Raw genomic sequence first — 22910 nt, 5'->3', positions numbered from 1 at the left:
TACTATACAAATTTATTGATTTCTTAATATGTGCACAATAACCCAAAACGTTATGTAAATTGGGACGGAGAGAGTATGTATTTACACGTAAGATGAGAAATTTGTTGTGGTTGTGCCTGAAAACGCAATCCTCAATCCTCATCACTACTTTTTAGTCATTTTCCACCACATATTGTACTAGATTGTATATTAACAAAAATTATAAGGAGGAAATGAACATGGTTAAATTCATCCCCGAGTTTTTACCTTAATATCAAATTAGTCCCTACATTTCGAATTAAGTTTAATTTAGTCCCTCAACCATTCACTCAATGATAAATTCAAATAAAAATTAAAGTATAATTTTACTTAAATACTACAAACATCAAGTTTCACTATTATACAACGACAGCAAAATTATTTATTAAATTTACAAAATCAATGTCATTTCAAATAAAAGGCCAAATTAAATAAATTAAAATTTTCCAATATTTATCTCTTTGGCATATAGAAAAATTGGCCCAATATATTTTATATAACTACATTAATTACTTCTAGAAAAATCGGCACTTTATAAATAAGTCCATCAGGAGGTACTTATTCATAAAGAGGTCAGACAAAAACTATTTTCCAAAAAAGTTCACACATCGTCCATTGGTTTGTAAAAGACCAAAATAGAGCATCATATTGTAATATGCTGCAATTTTTATCATTTAATTTAATTTAACCCCAATTTGACCCCAAATTTTATAAATTATTCAATTTTGACCAAAAACACAATTTTGAGTACAATTTCGCCAATTGACTGCCAACTAACTATCATCCAAAAATATCCATATCCATATATATATATATATATATATATATATATATATATATATATATATATATATATATATATATATATATATATATATATATAGAGAGAGAGAGAGAGAGAGAGAGAGAGAGAGAGAGAGAGAGAGAATGGAAGGTCTTAATTAGTAGGTAGGCAAAGCCCATACATATGCATATGCATATGCTAGAATTATGGAGTAGTAGTACTTGTTAACATATATAGAGTGAGAATATATAGTGATGATAAGAGGACAATAACACTGATCGATAAAAGCACTTTGATCGTCTATGAATATTATTATATATGACAACTTGTATTGTATGGGGCTTCTTCTTCTTTTATTTCCTCTCTCTCTCTCCCTCTTTCTCTCTCTCTATGTACAAACCATCTCCATAATTATTTAATGCCATTTGTACTCTAATTAGGTCCCCACCCCCACCCCCACCCCATCTCTCTCTCTCTCTCTCTCTCTCATACACAGTGTATGAGAGATCAGAAAGAGAGGTAGAGAGAGAGAGAGATGGGGTATGGGAGAGTTGATGTTGGGGTCTTCTCCAACACAAAAGAGGGTATTTGTTTGAGGAGACAAAAGGTAGTGTTTCTGTTTGCATCCAACTCTACTTATATAACCCCCCACAATATATACATACACTCTTTCTTCTCTCTCTCTCTCTCTCTCTCTCTACATATATATATAAGAAGAAGAAGAAGAAGAAGAAGAAGAAGAAGAAAGAACTCAATATATATATATTAATTATGGAAGGATTAGAAGAAGGGCTGCCACGATCAAAATTCAAGAGAATATGTGTATTCTGTGGCAGCAGAACAGGTTACAGATCTTCCTTCTCCGATGCCGCTCTCCAGCTTGGCAAACAACTGGTAATATTATTATATTAAACGTTTTATTTGTCACACACCAGCACGGGTGTGTGTGTGTAAATGTACGTATAGCATGATATATTATAACAAATGATTTTGCAGGTTGACAGAAAGATTGATCTTGTTTATGGTGGTGGCAGTGTAGGTTTGATGGGCTTGGTCTCTCAAACTGTCTTTCTTGGCGGTTGCCATGTTTTAGGGTATCTCTTTTTTATATCTTTTATCTTTTATATATATATAATAGGGCAAATTACGGTCAAACCCTGAGTTATGGTCATATTACGAAAACCCCATCATGTTTGGATAATTATAGTCACCCATGAACTATGTATTATCTGACCCCTTCAGAGGTAAATTTAGGACGTTAATTCGGTAAAATAGAAACAAGATTTCGGTACGCCAACATTTCATACCGTTTACCGAACTAAATATACGATTTGGTTCGGTAAATAGCCGAATTACTTGTATTTTATGTAAAAATATATAAAAGGATGGGGTGATTGTAATTACCCAAACGAGATGGGTTTTTTCGTAATTTAGCCATACCTCAGGAAGGTGACCGTAATTTGCCCATAATAATATATACCTTTTCACTTGAGATATTTTAATGATTTAATTATGTATTTATTTTATTTGTAGAGTAATTCCAAAAGCTCTATTGGCAGAAGAGGTACAATAATAATTAAGCACAATGGTACAAATTGTTTGTAATTGAAGTGGATTAATTAGATCTGAAATTAATTAAAATAGTTTTTTTTTTTTAATTTATTGCAGATATCTGGAAAAAGTGTTGGAGAAGTAAGAATTGTGGCTGATATGCACCAAAGAAAGGCTGAAATGGCCAGAAATTCTGATGCTTTCATTGCACTTCCTGGTGTGTGTTTCTGTGTGTAATACATATATATACATATAATATATAAATCTTAATATTTATTAAATGAAGCAAAAAAATAATAAATATAATTTTTTTTATATATGTTTAGGTGGTTATGGAACTATGGAAGAAGTGTTAGAGATCATTGCTTGGGCTCAGTTGGGAATTCATGATAAACCAGTATAATTTATTGAACTATTTTATTTTGTGTATATATATATATATATATATATATATATATATATATATATATATATATATATATATATATATATATATATATATATATATATAAAATAATAATTTGTAGAATATATATTTAATTTAAATAAATAATAAATTGAATAAAAAAACAGGTGGGGGTGCTAAATGTAGATGGATATTACAATAGCTTGATTGAATTGTTTGAGAAAGGAGTTGAAGAAGGTTTCATTGATGACTCAGCCAGGCATATTCTTGTCCTGGCTGACTCACCTGCCGAGTTGATCAACAAAATGGAGGTTTATTTAATTTAATTTTTAATTTTTTTTAAATTTTTTATTTAATTATGTAAGGTTACAATCGAACGTCTTTGAAAAATCGTCTATCCGTACGTACTTACATATATAAATTCATGAAGAAAAAAAAATACTTGTCTACGTCGAGTCGAGTAGAGTGTTTCAATACTAAAAAGTTTTATGGATAACAATGTAGATATGTAAGGTTGTATAATATGTCAATAATTTAGTGATTATTTTATATGAACTGAAAAAAATAAAATTATGAAACAATAAGAATTATTTTCTAAGGAAATTATGGGGTGAATTATTGGAGAGGTGGGGACTAATAAAAGAGTTGAAAGTGAGGTTTCTTAAAAAATATTTTTTATTTTTATTTACTTATTTATTATTTATGAAATATTTGATTATGTAGGAATATGCAGCAGTACATGAAGGAGTGGCACCAAGACAAAGTTGGGAAGTGGACCAATTGGCTGCAACTACTGCAAGTGGGGATGTTCCATTATCTTAATATATTTATTTAAATTAAATAATATATATCTTGTACAAATTTGTGTATAATATATTATTATTAAATACTACTATATATTATATTATATTTTAATTAGGTGAGCAAAACTGCAAAAATGAACCAATCTGTGTCTCTGAAGTGGGGTAGTTCAAAGATCACCATATCTTAATCAATGATTGGTAATGTATGTTTGTGGCTATTTTTATTATATTATTTATAGGTAAAATGTATCTTTGTGGTTTCTTTTTATTTATGAGATTAATTAAATTGATAGGATATATCTTCTTTTGAAATTGATTGTGTTTATTTATAGTCTAGTCAACGTGACATGGTACTTTCCTTTTTTGACACACACAACATATATTCATTCATATGAGAATCTTTATAATGAAGATTTGATGATGCTTTTGGAAGGATTTGCAATTATCTTTAGATCAGACTATTCAGAAAATAAAAAAGATTTTGAAATGAATAGAAGTTTATTTTAAAAACAAATCAATTTCTTACGAGGTGTATTTTTCGATTTGATCCGTCTGATTTTCACCCCTAATTGCAACGAATACTCTCGACGTTTCTATATATTATATAGGGAAAATTAGCTAAGAGTTCCTAAAAAAATATTTGGTATCGCTTAGAGGACAGTGAACATTTTTCATTCGTCTAATTTACTTTTAGTAGCATTTAAAGTTCATGGAGATCAGATGCGCGTAATTCGTCCAAATTATTATACGCAAACAACATAAAAAACTTATTTTCTTTTAGCTTCGTTACATTAATAAGAAAAAACTTATTAAACAATGTGTGCGTGTGTGTGTGCGCCCTCGCGTATGCGATTATGTTAGTGCGTGCGTGATTGTACCTGTCAGAACTTTGGCGATGGCAGCGGCAGGAAGCCGGGTGGAGCAGATCTGAAGAGTTACGGTGGCGATGGGTGGGATGAAGGAGAAAAATGCGAGGTAACTTCGTCCTTGAAAAATAGAGAACTTATATTAGAATGCCAAAATTCATTTGTTCTTATTTGAAAGAGTATTGGAGTTCATAGCGTTTAGCAAATTGCCCTATTTTATTGACAGAGAACTCGAAATCACTCGAATTGCACTGAATAAACTCAGTTAAAATACAAAATAGTTTGCAAACCACATTATAAGAAGAAATATAAACCACATTATACAATACAAGTATATTAAATTTTCACATAGATGTACCTTTGGTGTGTGTGATGGACCCCACACCAATTGGATGGGACACATGTGTCTACATCAAGACACCATTGGTAACCTGCAATGACCACACTAAAACTATCTTTTACTCCTTCCCCACGTGACTGAACTTTTGATCATGGGCCACATATTTCACAAGTAATAACACTACAACTTAGTGCTTACACATATCAAATCACAATTTTAAAATAAAATAAAATAAAAAGATCTATCCAAAAGAAAATTGTTAGCTTCACAACTAGTGTTTATGGTAATAAATTTGATTTTTCAATTTGTCGATTTGTACCGAAACTGTCTGCTTCTATGAATTAACGGCTTAGTTCTTAACCCTTTTTTCGGGTACAAAAAACTGTCGATAAATAAATATAGGGTGGTTGCGATAAAACTAAGCATACAAAAGCTCTTCCTCTCTTTCTGCTACGTAAGGAGGAGGTAGCAATCTTTTTGCATCAGCAAATACATCCGGAAAACCAATCGCTGCCTCACTAATCGGAGCATCCAACACCGAATCAGGAATCGAACCCAACGTCTCTTCTAAAAATGATTTAATCGTCTGCAAAAAAAAAAAAAAAAAAAAAGGAAAAATAAGACTCGTCATATTCAGAAATCAAAACTGTACGAATTTACAAAAACCGACATCGGAAAGTATTTTGGTTTGGTTTAAATTAGATTATGGATCATTTGATTAATATATATTAGTAATCAAGGCAAATTTAGAAGTTTCATCTGTTAGTATGTCAAAGTCTAACGATTTTATTGTTGGCCCGCAGTATAATAAAATAGTTTGTTATAATGGATCGAGCAAAAGGCGATGGATGATATGGTATCCACTATAGTAATGATTCTCATAATGCAAAATAGAAACGACAGATATGGTCTCTATTTCATAACATCAATTATTATGTTACCAGATAAAGAACTCACTGAGATTCAATTCCAGCTTCTAATACATGCTAATCCAGGGGTGGAAATTGGATTGGAATTTCCGACTTCCGCCAATTCCGATTTGACACAATATTTTTCATTTCAAATTCCGATTTCTGATTTCTGATTTCTGATTTTTCAATTTCCTTGTTTTTTTTTTAATCGGAGTAAATATTAGATTCAGATCCGATTTCAATTTCCGAAAAATCCGATTTTTGTTTCCGAAATTCACACTGAAATATCAAGATTATCATGTATTTTGTATTTTAGGTGACTAAAGATTTGGATTTTCGGAATTCCGACAATTCGGATCCAAAATTTTCTGATTTCGGAACATGTTTTTTCATTCCAATTTCTGAATTTTCAGATTTTTTTTGGAAGTTTTTCACTTCAGAGAAAAAAAAAAGTTGGAATTTTTCCGAAGTGCTAATTCCAATCCAATCCGTCCAATTTCCACCCCCAATTCTATCAAACTTAAGAAATTTAGCGTTAGAACAGGCAATAATAATAACATACCGTAAGCTTCGGGTCCATAAAAGCAGCATCAGCTTTGCGCTTCCACAGAGTATTTCCCGGCTCCGAATAGAAAAAATTAAGCAAAGGCTGCAAAAGTATGTTTCAGTCATTGAATATTAAATAACAAGAGATAAAGAAGACTAATTTACGACGAATATTAGCAACTATATTTTACTGCTTAAATATAGCAATCATCATTCAATCGACAAAGGAAGTGTTAAAAGAAAGTATGAATACTCTTATAACTTCTCGAATATTTGGATTAGGTCCATATAGTCCCAAAACTGAATCACCGTACACTTGGTACTTCTCAAGAACCTGCTTAGAAGAAACAAGTACAATTAAATAAGTGAATAGACATTTAATCACAATTAAATAGTATAAAGTTAAGTCACCGACCTGTCGCCGAGTTAGACTGCTTGGAGGTGCACCATATATTGCACTATCAATGTTTCCCAAAATATTCCACGGACTGGAAAAAGAAGAAAGTTATTTTGACTTTAAGTCAACACGTGGTTTCTCATTTCTCATGCCAATACCAATTTTGATAGCACATATATTCGACTAAAAACAAAATAATGCAAAATAAATATGTAGGTATATGTGTTCGTGCAGATGTAACGTACTCCTTGCAAGCTGCACGTCCAACCATAACTCCATGAGCACCTTCCATTCGCGCTGTATGCACCTAAAAAGTGCAATAATGATCAATAAGTACGAGTTCAAGTTTGTTTCTATAGTTCAGACGAAACTACTCTTTGTTTCGTTTAATAAGTACCTAAAAAGCTTAAGAGTATATATATATTTGTTTTGACAAAGTTGTATGTCTGATGATGGGATATGGGCTTGAAAATTACCTCATCGACGGTGTTTATGCCTCCATTAATGGTGAACTGCAGATCAGGAAAATCACGGACGAGAGCATAGAAGTACTCGTATCTGTAAAATTTGAGCCAAACACATAGCTTAGCCATGCTAATTAAGGAAAAATCAAAGCCAATAGAACGGAGATAATTGAAATAAATACATAATAAACTAAAAGCATACTTTAAGGGTGGAATTGATCTATTTTCTTTGGGGGAGATTCCGTTAAGTAGTGCCTTTCGGGAGTGAATTATGAAATGCTTTGTTGGCGATTGAGATGAAACCTTGTATATAAAATCACCTGTAGAGAAAATACAATAGCTGATCACTATGCACAATATAGTCTCCAAAAAACAACGTACTTAAGGCGTTAATTTGCATAAGCATAACACCGTATGGACAGAAACGCAAACCACGCAAAGACTTCTAATCAGATGAATATTAGATGTACTCGACAGTCGAGAACTAAAAAGAATTAAGAAGTTCATCGTCACAAAAATTTTGTAGAAAGCATATCAAAAAAAAAAAAAACACAAGAACTCGTTCAGAGTATAAAGTCGAGGGTAAAAGCAGAATATTAACTACTATATGGATATTCCATGCTCTGTATAAACCAAAATTTGATAAACTAAATAATGAACAGATGGAAGAAACTCAAAGACAAGTGCATCTCTTGTTTTGGATGTTGGAGAAATAGTACTTTTGAAAAAGAAATTTATTTTACTACTCACTAAGAAATTAATGGAAGAACTTACACAGCTCATTATATGAGTCGTGATCATCGACACCAATTCGGCATTTAACAGTAACAGGAACATCTGTATTTGCGGAGATTACTGACATGGCATCAGCGACAAACTTCCCTTGTAAAAGACAACGTGGCCAAATCAGAACTCATTCTTGATAAAGTATTTAGCTAAAACTAGTCAAGCACAATTGCACACACCTTTGGGTCGAGCATTAGGCGCACACCGAAACAACCTTTTCCAGCAACTTTTGGACTTGGACATCCACAGCTGTCCCATAAATGTATTAGTTGACCAATTTGAAAAAAGTCAAAATTAGAAAACTAAAATTTGAAGAATGTTAGGATAAGAGAACAGACTTGAAATTGATCTCATCGTAGCCATAAGGGTTTGCAAGCTGAATTGCTTTACCAATGTTTGTTAAGTCACTTCCCCCGATTTGAAGCACTATAGGATGTTGGTCTGGATTAAATGCCAAGTATTTATCCTGGTTATTACAGAGAAAATATATTACGGGATTGAAATACTTTTGGAAGAAATATATTTACGAGAATTTACAATAACAAGAGCATTAATTGTACTAAATAATGAATGACCAAATACCTGATTAAAAATTTTATACAGATGAAAAATCTTAAAACTATCTACGAATACTATCAACTCAGACCTCATTCTAAGGCCAGGTTTTACGAACAGGAGACAAGCAACCAAGTACAAAAAAATGCAACACCCTTGTCAGATCAACACTCTGAAAACCACAGCTGTCTATCTATGAAAGAAAATATTGAAGGATGAAACAACGATACGATTATGTGATACAGATGTTGCTACAGACATTCTTGATTTCTTCATGCATGCATGTACAACTGTAATCTTGTCCTTTCCCATAAATATTTTTTTCTTTGATTGTACAATTGAACTTCACCTATTCATCTGTATTTTTCATTTTTTAAAATTTCAAACACGTAGCACTTCAAGCTCCTAGTTTATCTACTTGCGTATCTATTGCGAATTTAGACTGAACAAACATAACTTTTATGTGAAAGAAAGTTTCCAAACGGTTGCGCTAGTATAGTTCTCCATCTACATCAATGTCAATCTTTCCATACTTATATCAGTCAAATAGGCATACCAGCAAATATAAAGCCTGGAAAACTATTGCAATAGTGCAAAGTTATTTTGCCAGAACACTCCTCACCGCAGTGCTCATCTTTCTTTTAAGAAAGAGAGATAGCGAGAGAGAGAGAGAAAGAAAGGAAAAAAAGTGCGTCCATTACCAAATTTCCCTTCTGGTACACTATTGTTTCTGCAGCAATCATTTCCGTGTAGAGCCAAGCATGTTTCGTTATGAGGCGAGCCAAAGTTCTATAATGGTTGTCCGTGAACTCCATCATTGGAGCAATACTGTATATCACATAGAGCAATTACAACGATATATATTGCCAACAAAACACTCTGGGAGAAGAAAAAGAACACAAAAAACACGAAGAAAAAAACTTAAGCACTCATAGAAAATGATCAAAAGCAAAAGGAAGATTCACCTGAACCAAGGGGGAAGATAGTGAGTTGCACCCATTACGCACTCTTTATGAAAACGGCACTTTTGATTGTAGCGATGTGATTTCCTTGATTTGGCGAGATTTCCATAAAATAAGTTGGGAAACAATCTGACATGGTTTTTCAGGACAAGAGAATGAAGAGGAGTTAAAGAAGCAATCAAAGTATGTCCAGCAGAGTTCATCATCCCTCTACATGTATTTGTAGCCTGCAAATCTTTTATGTACCTATCCATCGGATAGAAAATGAAATCACACAAGAGGGTGCGAATCTTCACCAAGTATAGAGACTCGAAACGAAAAAAAAAAAACAATCTAATTGAGAGCTACTTAAAGAGCATCAAGACACAAACATCATCGTAATAAAGCCATCGAATAATGATTAGCTCAGTCACACATAGATAAAATGACACATCAGCACACCAAATTCTAGAGAGATTTCCAAATTCAAGTGTCGCCTCGATTTTGTATAGCAGATTGAGGGCTCAAGAACATAAACAAACTTGCTTAAACTTCCTAGAATCGAGCACCTTCTATACCACCGCACCGTGATGCAAAACAACCAACCAACTAAACCCCTATAACTAAATAAAATTATCCAATATATTGAACTCGGTACTCATCCAGAATTCAATTCATTCAAATTTCAATGGTGTTTGAAACCCGAAACCTATTGACAGTGTTTTGTAAGGGCAGGTAAATTGATTTATTTCAAAAAAAAAAAAAAAAATTAACGAAACCCGAATACAGGGTTTACTCTTCTCTTGTATTACTATGAAGTAGCAACAACGAACTGCCGGGACAAGGTAATTGCACAAAATCATTAGATATATTTCCAATTTGCCGGAAATTGAAAGCAGGAATTAAAATTAAAATTAAAATTGGGTTGTCGAATAAGATGAGGAAGCAACATTGAAACACCAAAAAAAAATTCAAAATACAGAGAGAGAGAGAGAGAGAGAGGAATTACAGGGATAAAGGTTGTTTCGCCGGAGAGCAGCGGCGAAGACTCAGTTTGAAGATTTTCCGCTGACGGACGCTGCCCCCGCAGGAAACTGGATTCTGGGGGCGAGGAAAATAAAGGGGTAAGTTACGGGTAGCCACAAAATATAATTTGTAATAATATTTACATTAACAAATTATAAAAATAATAAGAAGAAGAAGAATAAATAAATAGTAATGCACTTATCTAATATTTAATATAATTACTATAAAAATGTTCTTATAACTTTTTTCAAATAATGAAGAATGATTTACAAAAGTTATTCCTAATTTGGCCTGATTAAAGAAAATTTATTGATTTATTTGGTTTTTAAACAAGCCATTTTTCGAAACGAAAATTTATCTAACATTACCACGTTTCTTTTTAAGTGACGTTTTAGTGAAAATAAATGATATTACTTATTATTCTTTATAATTATAATTTATAAATGGGGCAAATTTGTGTTTTGTCAAAACATTATGTAACATTGATGACAAATTAATTGAGAAAAATTTTAAAAAAAAAAAAAAAACAAAGAGGGTGATTTTGTCATGTAACAACTTTTAATTCCTCGTATATGCCTCTTTTGGTTTCCTCGATATTTGTCACCCAGCCGTTTGGTACACACGGTATGAAATTGTTACATATAATAGGCTCGATATCAGATTACAAAAACGAATGATAAGTTGTCCTACCTCTTCACGGTTAGCTGTTATAGTTAATGGGAAGCTTCACCCACTGTTGTGAGTCAAGAAAAACATAAGCTTGCAAATCATAAGAGATCTGTAAATCATACTAGACTAACTATGTCTGACAAACATAGATATTAAAATAGATGTAAATATTTATTAGATTTAATTAAAATAGTATACATCAAACATAGATACTACAAATGATTATTGAAACTCCTTGAACTAAATAAGATACAACTGGAAAAAATATGACAACTTTAACTTCTTTTTAATGGTAGCACGATAGAGACTACGCGTGTGGCAATGGCTGCAGTGGTGGCGTCTAATTTCTTCTTCAATCGACTTTCACCTCGAATTTCAAATTCCGGCCGGATACTTCAACATTTCTTAAAGTATTGCATTTGCATTTGTATATTTATTTCAATGATACAATTATTAGATGATTTGATTTAATGACACCAAATCAATCCAACTTATTTAGATGAATTAATGTGACACTAACATTAAAATTTAAATTCAAATTCAAATTTATTGTTAATTTAAAATCATATTTATATAAATAAATTCATTTTAAATACACTATTTAAATTTTAAACTCAAATATTTATTTATTTTAAAATAAATATTTTATTTATAAACATATGTACAGGTTGGCCATGCAGAAATATTATGATATAAAATAGGAAACAACAAATTTCAATGTTCACCATTTACCCCGTGGGGAAGTTGGAGGTTCGTTGAAAAACCTCCCCACCTTTTCTTATTTCCTCCACCGTTTTTTTTTTGTTCTTCCCCAATTTCAATCTCCCCATCAATCCCTAATTTTGAATTCGATTCTCCCGATCCATCTATTGATGATGATCGTTTAAATCCACAGCATAATCAATTACATCTTTATTTCTCCAATTTTCAATTCACAAATCCACAACGATCAATCCCTAATAATTTTGGCGGATTTTTCAGTACCGTATGAGAAGGGATTTGGGGTTGCGATCACCGTGAAAGGGCTGAGGCGGGAGATGGGCGCGATGTCGAAGCGAATGATGCCGTTCTGTGATAGCCTCTGCATCTGTTGCCCGGCGATGCGGCCCAGATCGCGGCACCCTGTTAAGCGTTACAAGAAGCTGTTGGCAGATATTTTCCCCAGAAATATGGTGAGCTCTATCTCTATCTATTGCGTATTTTTTAATTGGATAATCTCGTTCTTGTTTGGAAATTAGGAATTTTATATTCAATTTTTTGTTTGGATCATGAAATGTTGGTCTGGTGATAATTTACGCATATTTGATATTTGGGATGACACCTACTGCATAGCTCTTTCATTCGGATGATGCCAGATATGCCTTCGTTTGTAATTGTGTCTGTAAGGGAATAAATGGCCTGTTATCTCTTAATTTTGCATTTTCAAGATACAATGGCCCACAAGAGCAAAATTCAAGATATGTAACAAACAGAGGCAAAAAGAACTATATGTGCTGCAAAATTTGAACATAAAGATTCAAAACATCAGTTTTATCGTTGATACCAAAACATCATTATAGTGATGTGAAGTGCATGACTAGATGTTGTCAGAAAGAGAAGTACTTCAAGTTCTCAATGTCGGAGAAGTTAATGTATGAGTTCTGGCATCATGTATGTAGGAGAACTTGATAGAAGTATATCTGCTGTTGGTTTTAAGAAGGTTGAATGATTAAAAAAACTTAACTGAAGGGTTGGATATGATCATGACCTACTTGGAAAGGATTGTGGTTTCTATTATGGGCTCTGAAGACACTAATGTAGTTTCTTATGAAGTTTGGAGGGAAAATTGTAGGTTTTCATTTTTCTGATTATAAGAACTCTTTGATGTACTGAAATTTCAAAACACAGAATAGATTGTGGTAGAGAAAGAGGAAGAAGAAAAGAGAGGGGGAACCAAGCAACATGTTACTATGAATAGTGGAATTACGAAATATCCAGCTCTTTGCTCTTCAGTTATCAAGTACAATAAAATTGCAGTTAGTCAAAACCATCCAGTATATAAAATACTGACATAGAATCTATTTTTCACTTATTCAAGTAACCAATGAATTTAAAAAGACATATTTAGATTGTCTAGTGAGAAATATGATGTTTTTTTAACAGCTTTATAAGTTAGAATTTAGAATTGTCCTTCTTTAGACACAAACTTCAAGAAAATACAACATTGGTTGGAGATTGTAGATAACAAATTCATTTAACATTTCTGTGTACTTATTGCACTCGTTGTACCTTTTACCTTTGACAGGGGGACGAACCTAATGATCGACAGATCAGTAAATTGTGTGAATACGTTTCAAAAAATCCGCTTCGAGTACCCAAGGTTAGATTTTTTTGTTCTGTGGTTGATTATCCTAAGAAATTTCTCTGCTTATACTTTTATTGTAATTTCGTCGTAGTGAGTACAGTATTCTTCACACTGAAAAAATAATATTTGTTGAAAAGTCCACATGTAAAAATGTTAAAATTAGTATTGACTATATGCTATATCTCTATAGAGGTTGAATTTAGGATGTTCGCTATCATTATCATTTGTACACATTAGTTGATTGCGTTAATGGAGTCCTATTAAGTTTCCGATTCTTGTCACCGTCCAGTTCTGCCTTTCCTTTAGCTTCTTTTTGTAAATACCTAAATTTAATTTCAAAGGAATATCTGTTGAGTGTTGACATTTACACATATTATTTTCTACAAGCCTCTCATTTCAAATTCTTGTTAATCCAACCTGATGTTTTAGATTCCATGTATTGTACAAGAACTATTACATCAAAGCTGAAATGACTGACATATCTATGTTAATTCATATCTACTTATCTCAGTTAGCCAAGTCATGTTAGTTCATTATCTAGGGCTCTGTTACTGTCCTTTCATACCCATTATCTGAGTTAGCCAAGTTATGTTAGTTCATTATCTAGGGCTGTTATTGTCCTTTCATACCCAACTTTCCATATTGATAATTAATTTACTCCGAGTTATTAATTATCATCATGCAAGTGACTATATTGATATACTTAATTGACTTCTGAGTTATTCATTATCATCATGCAAGTGTATCGTCTTTCACGCTTTACAGTTGGAATGGTATGTTTTTCGAATTGGCACTATCTCTAAGAAGTTTTATTGCTACTGATGTTTTACTGACCAGATTACAAGTTTACTTGAAGAAAGGTGTTATCGGGAACTGAGAAATGCAAATGTTAATCGTGTAAAAGTTATCATGTGTATCTATCGGAAGTTAATCATATCTTGCCAGCAGCAAATGTGAGTTCAATTATCCCTGTCCATTTAGTTGAGTTGCTATGCAGTGGTCCCATATTGGTGTATAATTTACATTGTGAGTTGTCACATATTCTAGTTCATTTTGAAAATGAGGCACTAAATTGTCCCATGCAGACATATAAGGAATCTATTTCATCTCATATTATGTATTACTTTTTTATTTAAAAAAGAGTAAAGCTGGATGAACAACCATTGCCACACCAGACTAAGTTTTCTTCTTCTTCTTTCGAGTTCTAACATATTTTTAAAGGCTAGGATTCACTTTCCCCAGCAATTATTATTTAACTATTCAATCAATTTGCAATTTTTGAATCGTAAAGTGAAGCACATGATCATGTTATCTGTTCCAAGATAAGTCTATTTTAAGAATGATCTTTTGCAGACATCCCGAGCTGCTGGACATATAAGTCCATTTTCTTGTTTGGTCAAAGTATTTTGTAGGTACAACATATCGATGTATTTCCCTAGACCTTTGCCATCCCGAAAATAACTCAACCCTGTTATGCTGATGCATAATTACTTTCCAACGTCTTTTTCGTTTGATCCCCTGTTATTAAATGCATCATCGTGAATCAATGAATGAAGAAAAGAAGTATATATATCTTTGTATTCGTGATATAAGATGAAAAGATCTCTTGCAAATTTTATAATTTGAATTTAAGTCTCTACTTTGAGATCGCACTCTTTCAAAAGTATTTGAAGATAACATTCACCTCCTGGTCATTTGAAGTAAATTTTGCATGAAGTCTTAGTCTATATATACTCTATTCTGTTGCAGGCCATTGTTTGCTGGTAGTTTTCTAAATGTTATAAACACTTTGCTGGATCAAACGAGGAATGATGAAATGCGAATTATTGGCTGCCAGGCTCTTTTTGACTTTATAAACAACCAGGTATTGTTCATAAATCATAGTTCATCTGTCATTATCAGTATTTTCATTTATATGACTCAACTGACGTGGTTTAATTTGTTTGTTTAGAGGGATGGTACCTATATGTTTAACTTGGAAGGTTTGATTCCAAAACTCTGTCTTCTAGCTCAAGAGATGGGAGATGATGAAAGAATACTGCGGCTACATTGTGCTGGACTTCAAGCGCTCTCTTCAACAGTAAGTTGCTATGTTTGTATACCTTCCGTTCCCGATAAAGCAATGCCAGCCAAAAAAGTGATATTTTTTGGATGAGTACTATGTTGACTAGAAAACAGGGTCTTGTGCAAACTCCCTTTCTGCACCTAACACTTTCGTTTGTTCTCAGAAGAGAACCTTTTTATGCTATTCTGAAATAGTTGATGAATTCATATTTTTGGCTCCTTGAGTTTTGGAAACTTTTTAAGAGTATCATCTACTCGTGCATGCATTTTTAACCCCCCTATTGAAGTGGAACAAAGCTTTCGATGAAAATTGAAAAGCATTCATCTTTAGATATTTCAAACCAGGAAATTCTCAAAACATTTGTCCTAATAAGAAGTCGAACATTTCGGACTGTGTATGAGAGTGCTTTATAATATATGGTTGGAACTCTTATTAGTTGCTCTCATGAACATCTGTGTAAAAATTATGAAAAAATAGGAGTCTAGAATTATTTGGAGCCATGCTATGAATTATTTATTTATTTTTCTTTGCCCATATCTTTTGATGGCATAATATAATATTGAATTCTCCAATCCAGTTGTTTAAAATCATTCTGTTTAATGTCACTTTCTGTACCATTTTCTCACATTACATGAGCAAAAGTCATTGCAACGTAACATGCACCAGGTCAATTGTGTTTAATAATTATTTAAAAACATGCACCAAAATTGAGGTACACCCAACACAATCTGGAATACTGACGGAGACAAAAGGGTCCCGCATAACCTCAACAAGTAGTTTCTGATATCAGACATAGATTTGTGATTGAACTTTTCCTCGCAAAGTTTCTAAACAGGAAGGCTACAAGTCCACCATGTATCCCTCTCTTCACCCATCTTTCACCACACTTGAAACCAGCATATGAAAAGATAATATGAACTGACAACAAGGACCAATAATTGTTATGTTAATGACCCGTTTTGCGGAGTACATAAAGTAAAACTTATAGAACTTCTTTGGACGGTTAGTTTTTCAGTTTTTCTGAATGCTGTAAAGGAAGTTGCTACACTGTATTTTCCTCTATGGTGTCCAGATATGTATGTCAGGAAGTCTGAGTTTTTCTTAAAATTTGCACTTCAATAATTCATTCACATTTTCTACTGTCTGATCTCCTTGAGTTGTTTAGCATTGTTATGTAAATTTATATTCTACTGTTTATTTTCCTCTTTCGGCTTCTACTAAACGAAATTCAAGTATGTAACAATTCCCCCAATCATTTGACTGGCAGATTTGGTTCATGGGTGAATTCTGTCACATCTCAACTGACTTTGACAATGTAAGTCTTTTCTGGATTATTTCTGATTACTTGGACTGTGACAACTGGCGAGTCCTTTGAATTTTTGTACACTTCTAGAAGTCTTTATCATTCATTGGCATATATCTATTTTAGGAGACCTTTTCAGTAACTAATTAACAGTGACTGCATGTTTTAAGTTCTTGTTATGATTGATACATTTGACACGTATCACTGGTTTCGTTAGGGACTTAATGGCATCATAAGGGTTACCTAAGAAGAGTCTTTTCGTAAATCAGATTCTAAAGCTAGAATATGCCATATCTATTCGATATTTTGGAGCTTACATCCATCCAAGATTGTTCATATATGATCTCTCCATTCCTTAATAGGCTCTTTACTTCTTTCGAAATGTTATAGAACTCATACTATGTTTGAACTTTCATGTCACTATTTCTGATCATCTCACAAGGTGTATTTTTGCTGCTTAATATTTAATTCTTGTTTATCAAAAGATCAGGTTGTTTCTGCTATCCTCGAAAATTGTCAAGACCCTGAGGAGGCCGATGCCAATAACAATTGTGACCAAGGACAGAATAAAGTTGAAAACCAAATTCCTTCATCTTCGGATGTCATGAAAAGGGATATTTCTTGGAGGAAGATTGTCAACGAGAAAGACTATTCTAGCAAGTAATTCTTCTTTGAATTTGTTTACAGCTGCAGTCAGATTTTTGTTTGGATGCCTTTATTTATTGCCACTCTTATTGATTATTTATTTCCTGTAATAAACAGAGTAGATGCTGGAAGTCCTAAATTCTGGTCAAGAGTTTGCTTGCACAATATGGCAAAGTTGGCTACCGAGGCTACAACTGTAAGGCGTGTTCTTGAAGCCTTGTTATGTTACTTCGATAGAAGCAATCTATGGTCGCCTGATCATGGGCTTGCCCTTCCTGTGCTGCTGGATATGCAATCGATAATGGAAAATTCTGGTATGCTTTATTTGCACAATACCTTGGCTTAATCAGCCTTTTGTCGTCATTTTCATTTCTAAGTTCACTATTTTCTGATTGCTATGATCTTGCAGGGAATAATACTCATTTCTTACTATCTACTGTAATCAAGCATCTTGATCATAAGAATGTCCTGAAAAACCCCAATATGCAGATTGATATTGTTCAAGTGGCTATATCCCTCGCTCAAGTAACGAAGGCCCAGACTTCCGTGAAGATTGTTGGTGCGTTTAGTGATATGATGAGACATTTGAGGAAAAGCATACACTGCTCTCTTGATGACTCGGTACTTGGAGATGAAATAATTCAATGGAATAGGAAGTTTCACGCAGTCATCGATGAGTGCCTTGTTCAATTGTCACATAAGGTTAGCTATTCATTCTCAACATGTTATAGTAAACGTGTTAACATTATGGCAACTATAAGACTGCTTTCAGAAAGCTGAGCTGTAGTGGGAGTGGTGTTATGATAGAACGGAAACACGCGCGCACACACACACACACACACACAAACAAACACGCACAAACACTCTTATCATTTTTGTTTACTCTTATCATTTTTGTTTACTGCAAGATTTCTCTTTGAGGCAGGTTGGAGATGCTGGGCCCATTCTGGATGTGATGGCTGTGATGTTGGAGAGCATTTCAAATATAACAGTTATGTCTAGAAACACAATTGCAGCTGTCTATCGTGCTGCACAAATTGTCGCATTCTTACCAAATTTATTGTATCAAAACAAGGTACGGTTTTTCCTATGTTTGAAAATATGGTTTCTTCTCATCGTTCTTGTGTAATTCTTCTGTTGCTATAGGCTTTCCCTGAAGCATTATTCCACCAAATACTTCTTGCCATGGTCACTCCAGACCATGAAACAAGGCTTGGAGCCCATCGCATATTTTCAGTTGTACTTGTTCCATCATCTGTTTGCCCAAATACTGCCTCCACCAGCCAAAACTGTGCGAGTTTAGAGAGGACACTCTCTAGATCGGCTTCCGCTTTTTCATCTTCGGCTGCTCTATTTGAGAAATTAAGAAAAGAACATTCTCTATCAAAAAAATTTGTAGATCAAGCTGATGAAATCTTGATTGGTACGGAAGGTAAGGCCAAAGACCAATCCTTGCTGAAGCGACTAACATCCAGCTATAGTAGGAAATCTACTGTCAAAAGGCATTCTCTTCCTCCGATTTTGTGTAATATGGAGAACGAACTGGTACTTAAGATATTTAATGTTTTTTTTGAAATTCATTTAAAATAGTAAAACCAAATGTGACAACAGACATAACTTTCTGCAGAAGGGAATATCACTCAAGTTGAAAACCCGACAAATCAGCCTTTTGCTTTCATCAATCTGGGTGCAGGCAATCTCTCACTTGAACACTCCTGCAAACTATGAAGCAATTGCTCATACTTACAGCTTGCTGATGTTATTTTCACGAAACAAGGTAATAATCTGTATCATTATTTGGTCATTATTTGGTCAATGTAATTCCACTCTGTAAATCCATGTTGTTATCCTCTCTCTCTCTCTAAAATTAAGTGAAGTGAAATTTTAAGGGGAGATTTTTAAGTAGAAGAAAATTGAGGTTTTCTACTGGAAGCAAACAACAAAATATTTATATATTCTCAACAATCAAAGGGAAGCACAAACCTGAAACTTTTTCCTGATTAAACAATTAATGTCCAGCTCTTTTCCATTTCACACTTATATTAGAAATTAGAATGCAGACACTATTATTATTAGCTTGTGTTTCCACTTTTGCTTGGATACTTCTATGTCTCATGTTGCAAAGTTATGACATTATCGTGTTGTCACTTGCAATGTGCATTTTCACCTAAATCATTTCAAGACTTTTCCATTATGATTCGTTTTTGGCTTTCATCTGATGATTTTTTCCTTTATTCTCAGAAATCCAGTAACGAGATTCTCATTCGAAGTTTTCAGCTAGCATTTTCGTTAAGGAGCATTTCTCTCAGAGCAGGTCAGTTTCAATGGATGAATTAGAGTTGTACTTTGTCTTATTTTAATACCAGTGCAGTTTGATTTTCTGAAGAATAGGTGACTATATATCGATCAAAGGGTTCCCAAAATGCAACTGGACCTGCACTTAAAGATTCTTTCTTGGTCAATATTTATAATATTGCATTAGTTTTACCCACACCATGACCCTCGTTCAACACATGATTCCCCTTTCTGATGACCTTGAAAACTTTGTACTATGTGCTAATTGGTCCTTTCCGCCCCCTTCAAGATGTCACTCAAATTTGTCGTTCAGATATGGTCACAGAAAACGTGAGAGAGACATTGTTTAACCATTTATCGATTTATCAATCTTAATAAACGATTTTACTCATTTTTGTAGGTCCACTTCAACCATCTCGTCGCAGGTCCCTTTTCACCTTGGCTGCATCGATGATCCTTTTCTTATCAAAAGCCCATGGTTTTCTCCCTCTTGCCACCTATGCCAAGGCTGCCTTAACGGATGAAATAGTAGGTGCAACAGCATTAGTTTTTGGCCTGTTCCTCTTAGGCTTTTGATATTGTTTATTAAATCGACACAGTTAACATAAATGTTTAATTTTTTACTGCTGCGGTACTTAACTAACAAGCTTCAACAGATTGATCCTTTTCTCCGGTTGGTAGATGACTGTAAGTTGGAGGCTCTAGATCATAAAACAGGAGGAAATGACATGGTCAAAGTTTATGGCTCAAAAGAAGACGATGAAGACGCATTAAAGTCACTATCGACAATAAGAATTAACGAGGAGCAATCTACAGAATATTTTGCTTCCATTATTTTGAAAAACATGGGAAAACTATCTGATGTATGTTCTTACCTGGTTTGATTCTACATAATCCAAATCTTGTAGTTTTATGTACCTCTTTAAAAGATAATTGTGATCTATTTACAGGATGAATCGTCTAATATAAAGGAAGAGTTGCTTAAAGATTTTATTCCCGATGAAATATGCCCATTGGGACCTCAGCTAGTCATAGACACGCCTGGGGTGACCTACCGACTTTCTGAGGTAGTATTGTCTACTGCAGCCTTTTTCTGATTCGAAAGTATATCTCTTATCTATTTTCCCTTATTGTTTATTGCAGGCTGATAATTCAATATTTTCAACAAGTGATGACTATCCAACCGATTCATTTATAAGTCAAACAGATTCCTGCTCCCAACTGACTCTGGACAGTCCCAGTTTACTGAGTGTCGATCAGTTCATGGACATGGTACTTTGGCCATACCAATTAAACTTAGTTGTTGTTAAAGTTCTACGAAGCAACTCGTAACTTTTATCAAAATCCCTTTCGTGTAAATACTGAAGTGAAATTTGCTTCAGGTCTCAGAGACAACAAAAGAGGTCGTACAACTTTCGTCTTTGACGCCTTCTGAGCTGCCATTCAAGGATATGGCAAGCCACTGCGAGGCTCTTCAAATCGGAAAGCATCAAGTCATGTCCAATTTCATGGCTGCCCCGTTATTATTAATTCAGGACAGTCAGGATATCAACGAGGCACATGATACGCAGCCATCTGATGATGATGCATGCCCTCAACCAGGATCTTTCACAGTAAGTTGTTTCTGTAATAAGTGTAGTTTGTGTAATGGTTGGTTACCATATGAAAATGTGATAAATAAATAAAAAACATTTATTACTCCACATATTGCATTTTCGTAAATTAAACAGTAAAATTCGCACAAACGGCTTTCATTAGAAGAAAGTGACAGATTGTTACTGAATGATGTTCGTACATACCATATTTGTTTTATTAGAAGATTTGATTTTTAGTTAGCGTGAAAATGTTTCGACTATGGTAGTTTCATGTTGCCCCTTTTTTTTGTTCTATTTCGGCAGATACCATTGATCACTGGTTCTCCCATACGATGTGGACCTGAGTTTCAGACTCAGCCGGATTTCTTTCGTTTGCCAGCATCGAGTCCCTTTGACAACTTCTTGAAGGCTGCTGGGAGTTGATCTTTTTTATATACTTCAAATTTCCATTTTGCAAGTTTTAAGGTGCAAAATTTCGGAGAAGGTATATATATATGAACATGTTATCTGGTACTATGTGTTAAATCTATTTTCATAGAGGGGCTGTGTTTATTAATTTGTTTATTTATTTAATTTTTTGGGTTAATGAGCTCCTAGAGCAAAAATATATATAGCTCTAATTTCTGAATGTGTATCCCCCCCTCAACTATTTATGACGATTGTATATTTTTACTGGTTTTTATGTGAGTGTGTAACTACTACTGTAACATACGTTTGGTCGAGTGCATTTATACGAGGCCAAAACTACTCGATTTATTTTTATGTAAATTTAGAGTGTGAACATTTTCTTTTTATCAATAGGTCCTTCTCGACAAAAATACCTCGTTTCTGTTTAAAATATTTTTCTACATTGCACGAAACGAATCTCAAAAATTGTAAAACAGAAAAGTTGTAATCATTTTATGGGCTTTCTATGCAACTTGAATCATTTCGACCAGAGTTCGTATGTAAAATAAACCAATTAAGAACTTTCATTGAAACAAAAAAAATGTAAAATTCCTTTAGCACCTCTATACCATGCGAAACGTATCATTTACCTCCGATGTATAGAAAACATCAAACACCCCACCCCCCGTAGTTAGCCGTTTTCCTGATTCCGTTAGTTAAATCCTTTGACCGGTTGTTTTAAAGAGTTATTGGGGTTTTTTTTTGACGAAAATACCCCAAAATAATTTTTTTGCTTAGTGTTGACCATTTTTCATCATTTTTTACTTTTTCCGGACATTTTCTCCCACTTTTTTCCAGTCATTTTTAACATTTTTAAAACCTTTTCTATTTCGTAAAAAAACAAGAAAATTGAAAATCCCTAAAATCTAAAAGAAATCCTAATTAATTTAAAAGAATCGCAAATTGAAAACAAAGTTTTTTCATAGTTATCGCAAAAACCCCCAAAAAAAAGAAAACTGGAACCCCAAAACTTAAACACTAAAGTCGAGAATCAATTCTAATTTGAACGAACGCTAAAAATCATCAACAGTCCACAAGAAATACACCTCATTTTTACTTAAACTCGTATCCATAACCTTCTAAGTTCATTGAATTAAATCAGGATAAAATAGTCATTGCACACTCAAATTTAACACCATTAAACTTTTCACCG

The 22910-nt window shown here is 33.5% G+C and overlaps 3 protein-coding genes across 6 annotated transcripts; 2 read left to right on the top strand and 1 right to left on the bottom strand.

Moving 5' to 3' along the window:
* The first annotated feature begins 1367 nt into the window (after positions 1 to 1367).
* On the top strand, positions 1368 to 3822 carry LOC105969450 (putative cytokinin riboside 5'-monophosphate phosphoribohydrolase LOGL10). The gene is made up of 7 exons (XM_012994205.2): positions 1368 to 1696; positions 1799 to 1896; positions 2336 to 2366; positions 2471 to 2570; positions 2680 to 2750; positions 2927 to 3070; positions 3483 to 3822. Exons 1-7 carry the CDS (start codon positions 1574 to 1576, stop codon positions 3579 to 3581), a joined length of 666 nt encoding a protein of 221 aa, XP_012849659.1. The 5' UTR covers positions 1368 to 1573; the 3' UTR covers positions 3582 to 3822.
* A 1223-nt stretch (positions 3823 to 5045) lies between these two features.
* LOC105969525 (uncharacterized) lies at positions 5046 to 10547 on the bottom strand. 3 transcript variants are annotated; one of them, XM_012994292.2, is made up of 13 exons: positions 10378 to 10547; positions 9393 to 9635; positions 9129 to 9255; positions 8211 to 8338; positions 8052 to 8121; positions 7861 to 7963; positions 7289 to 7406; positions 7099 to 7180; positions 6868 to 6929; positions 6641 to 6713; positions 6479 to 6559; positions 6242 to 6328; positions 5046 to 5354 (listed from the first exon to the last, which is right to left on the bottom strand). In XM_012994292.2, the coding sequence occupies exons 2-13, from the start codon at positions 9593 to 9595 to the stop codon at positions 5187 to 5189; spliced, it is 1302 nt and encodes a 433-aa protein (XP_012849746.2). In that variant the 5' UTR covers positions 9596 to 9635; positions 10378 to 10547; the 3' UTR covers positions 5046 to 5186. The 3 variants fall into 3 exon arrangements, with proteins under 3 accessions (XP_012849746.2, XP_012849747.2, XP_088668226.1); XM_012994293.2 differs by having other exon boundaries at positions 9393 to 9518; positions 10378 to 10534; XM_088812100.1 differs by lacking the exon at positions 10378 to 10547 and adding an exon at positions 10165 to 10195 and having other exon boundaries at positions 9393 to 9518.
* Positions 10548 to 11725: 1178 nt separating this feature from the next.
* LOC105969515 (protein SEMI-ROLLED LEAF 2) lies at positions 11726 to 22086 on the top strand. 2 transcript variants are annotated; one of them, XM_088812088.1, is made up of 20 exons: positions 11726 to 11813; positions 12045 to 12235; positions 13348 to 13422; positions 14245 to 14360; positions 15157 to 15271; positions 15359 to 15487; positions 16740 to 16787; positions 17266 to 17435; positions 17538 to 17734; positions 17830 to 18122; positions 18346 to 18495; positions 18567 to 18965; positions 19048 to 19197; positions 19662 to 19734; positions 20116 to 20243; positions 20372 to 20578; positions 20666 to 20782; positions 20859 to 20987; positions 21098 to 21328; positions 21614 to 22086. In XM_088812088.1, exons 2-20 carry the CDS (start codon positions 12101 to 12103, stop codon positions 21731 to 21733), a joined length of 2982 nt encoding a protein of 993 aa, XP_088668214.1. In that variant the 5' UTR covers positions 11726 to 11813; positions 12045 to 12100; the 3' UTR covers positions 21734 to 22086. The 2 variants fall into 2 exon arrangements, with proteins under 2 accessions (XP_088668214.1, XP_012849733.2); XM_012994279.2 differs by having other exon boundaries at positions 11734 to 12235.
* The last annotated feature ends 824 nt before the right edge of the window (positions 22087 to 22910 follow it).

The sequence above is a fragment of the Erythranthe guttata genome, chromosome 2, assembly GCF_056151865.1.
Source record: "Erythranthe guttata isolate IM_541 chromosome 2, IM_541, whole genome shotgun sequence".
Taxonomy (NCBI): domain Eukaryota; kingdom Viridiplantae; phylum Streptophyta; class Magnoliopsida; order Lamiales; family Phrymaceae; genus Erythranthe; species Erythranthe guttata.
Note: the sequence above shows the minus strand (reverse complement) of the source record. Positions and strands in the feature narration are given on the sequence as shown.

Bases quoted from the DNA above. Each gene is read 5' to 3' on its own strand.
- LOC105969450 (XM_012994205.2), top strand. From the start codon at position 1,574: ATGGAAGGATTAGAAGAAGGGCTGCCACGATCAAAATTCAAGAGAATA. The intron at 1,897-2,335 runs GTATCTCTTTTT...TTTTATTTGTAG, and splicing joins GGCGGTTGCCATGTTTTAGG to AGTAATTCCAAAAGCTCTAT. The intron at 2,751-2,926 runs GTATAATTTATT...ATAAAAAAACAG, and splicing joins TGGGAATTCATGATAAACCA to GTGGGGGTGCTAAATGTAGA.
- LOC105969525 (XM_012994292.2), bottom strand. From the start codon at position 9,595: ATGATGAACTCTGCTGGACATACTTTGATTGCTTCTTTAACTCCTCTT. The intron at 6,714-6,867 runs GTACGTTACATC...TTCTTTTTCCAG, and splicing joins GGACGTGCAGCTTGCAAGGA to TCCGTGGAATATTTTGGGAA. The intron at 6,329-6,478 runs GTATTCATACTT...ATACTTTTGCAG, and splicing joins ATATTCGAGAAGTTATAAGA to CCTTTGCTTAATTTTTTCTA.
- LOC105969515 (XM_088812088.1), top strand. From the start codon at position 12,101: ATGGGCGCGATGTCGAAGCGAATGATGCCGTTCTGTGATAGCCTCTGC. The intron at 16,788-17,265 runs GTAAGTCTTTTC...TCAAAAGATCAG, and splicing joins TCTCAACTGACTTTGACAAT to GTTGTTTCTGCTATCCTCGA. The intron at 20,244-20,371 runs GTAGGTGCAACA...AAGCTTCAACAG, and splicing joins CTGCCTTAACGGATGAAATA to ATTGATCCTTTTCTCCGGTT.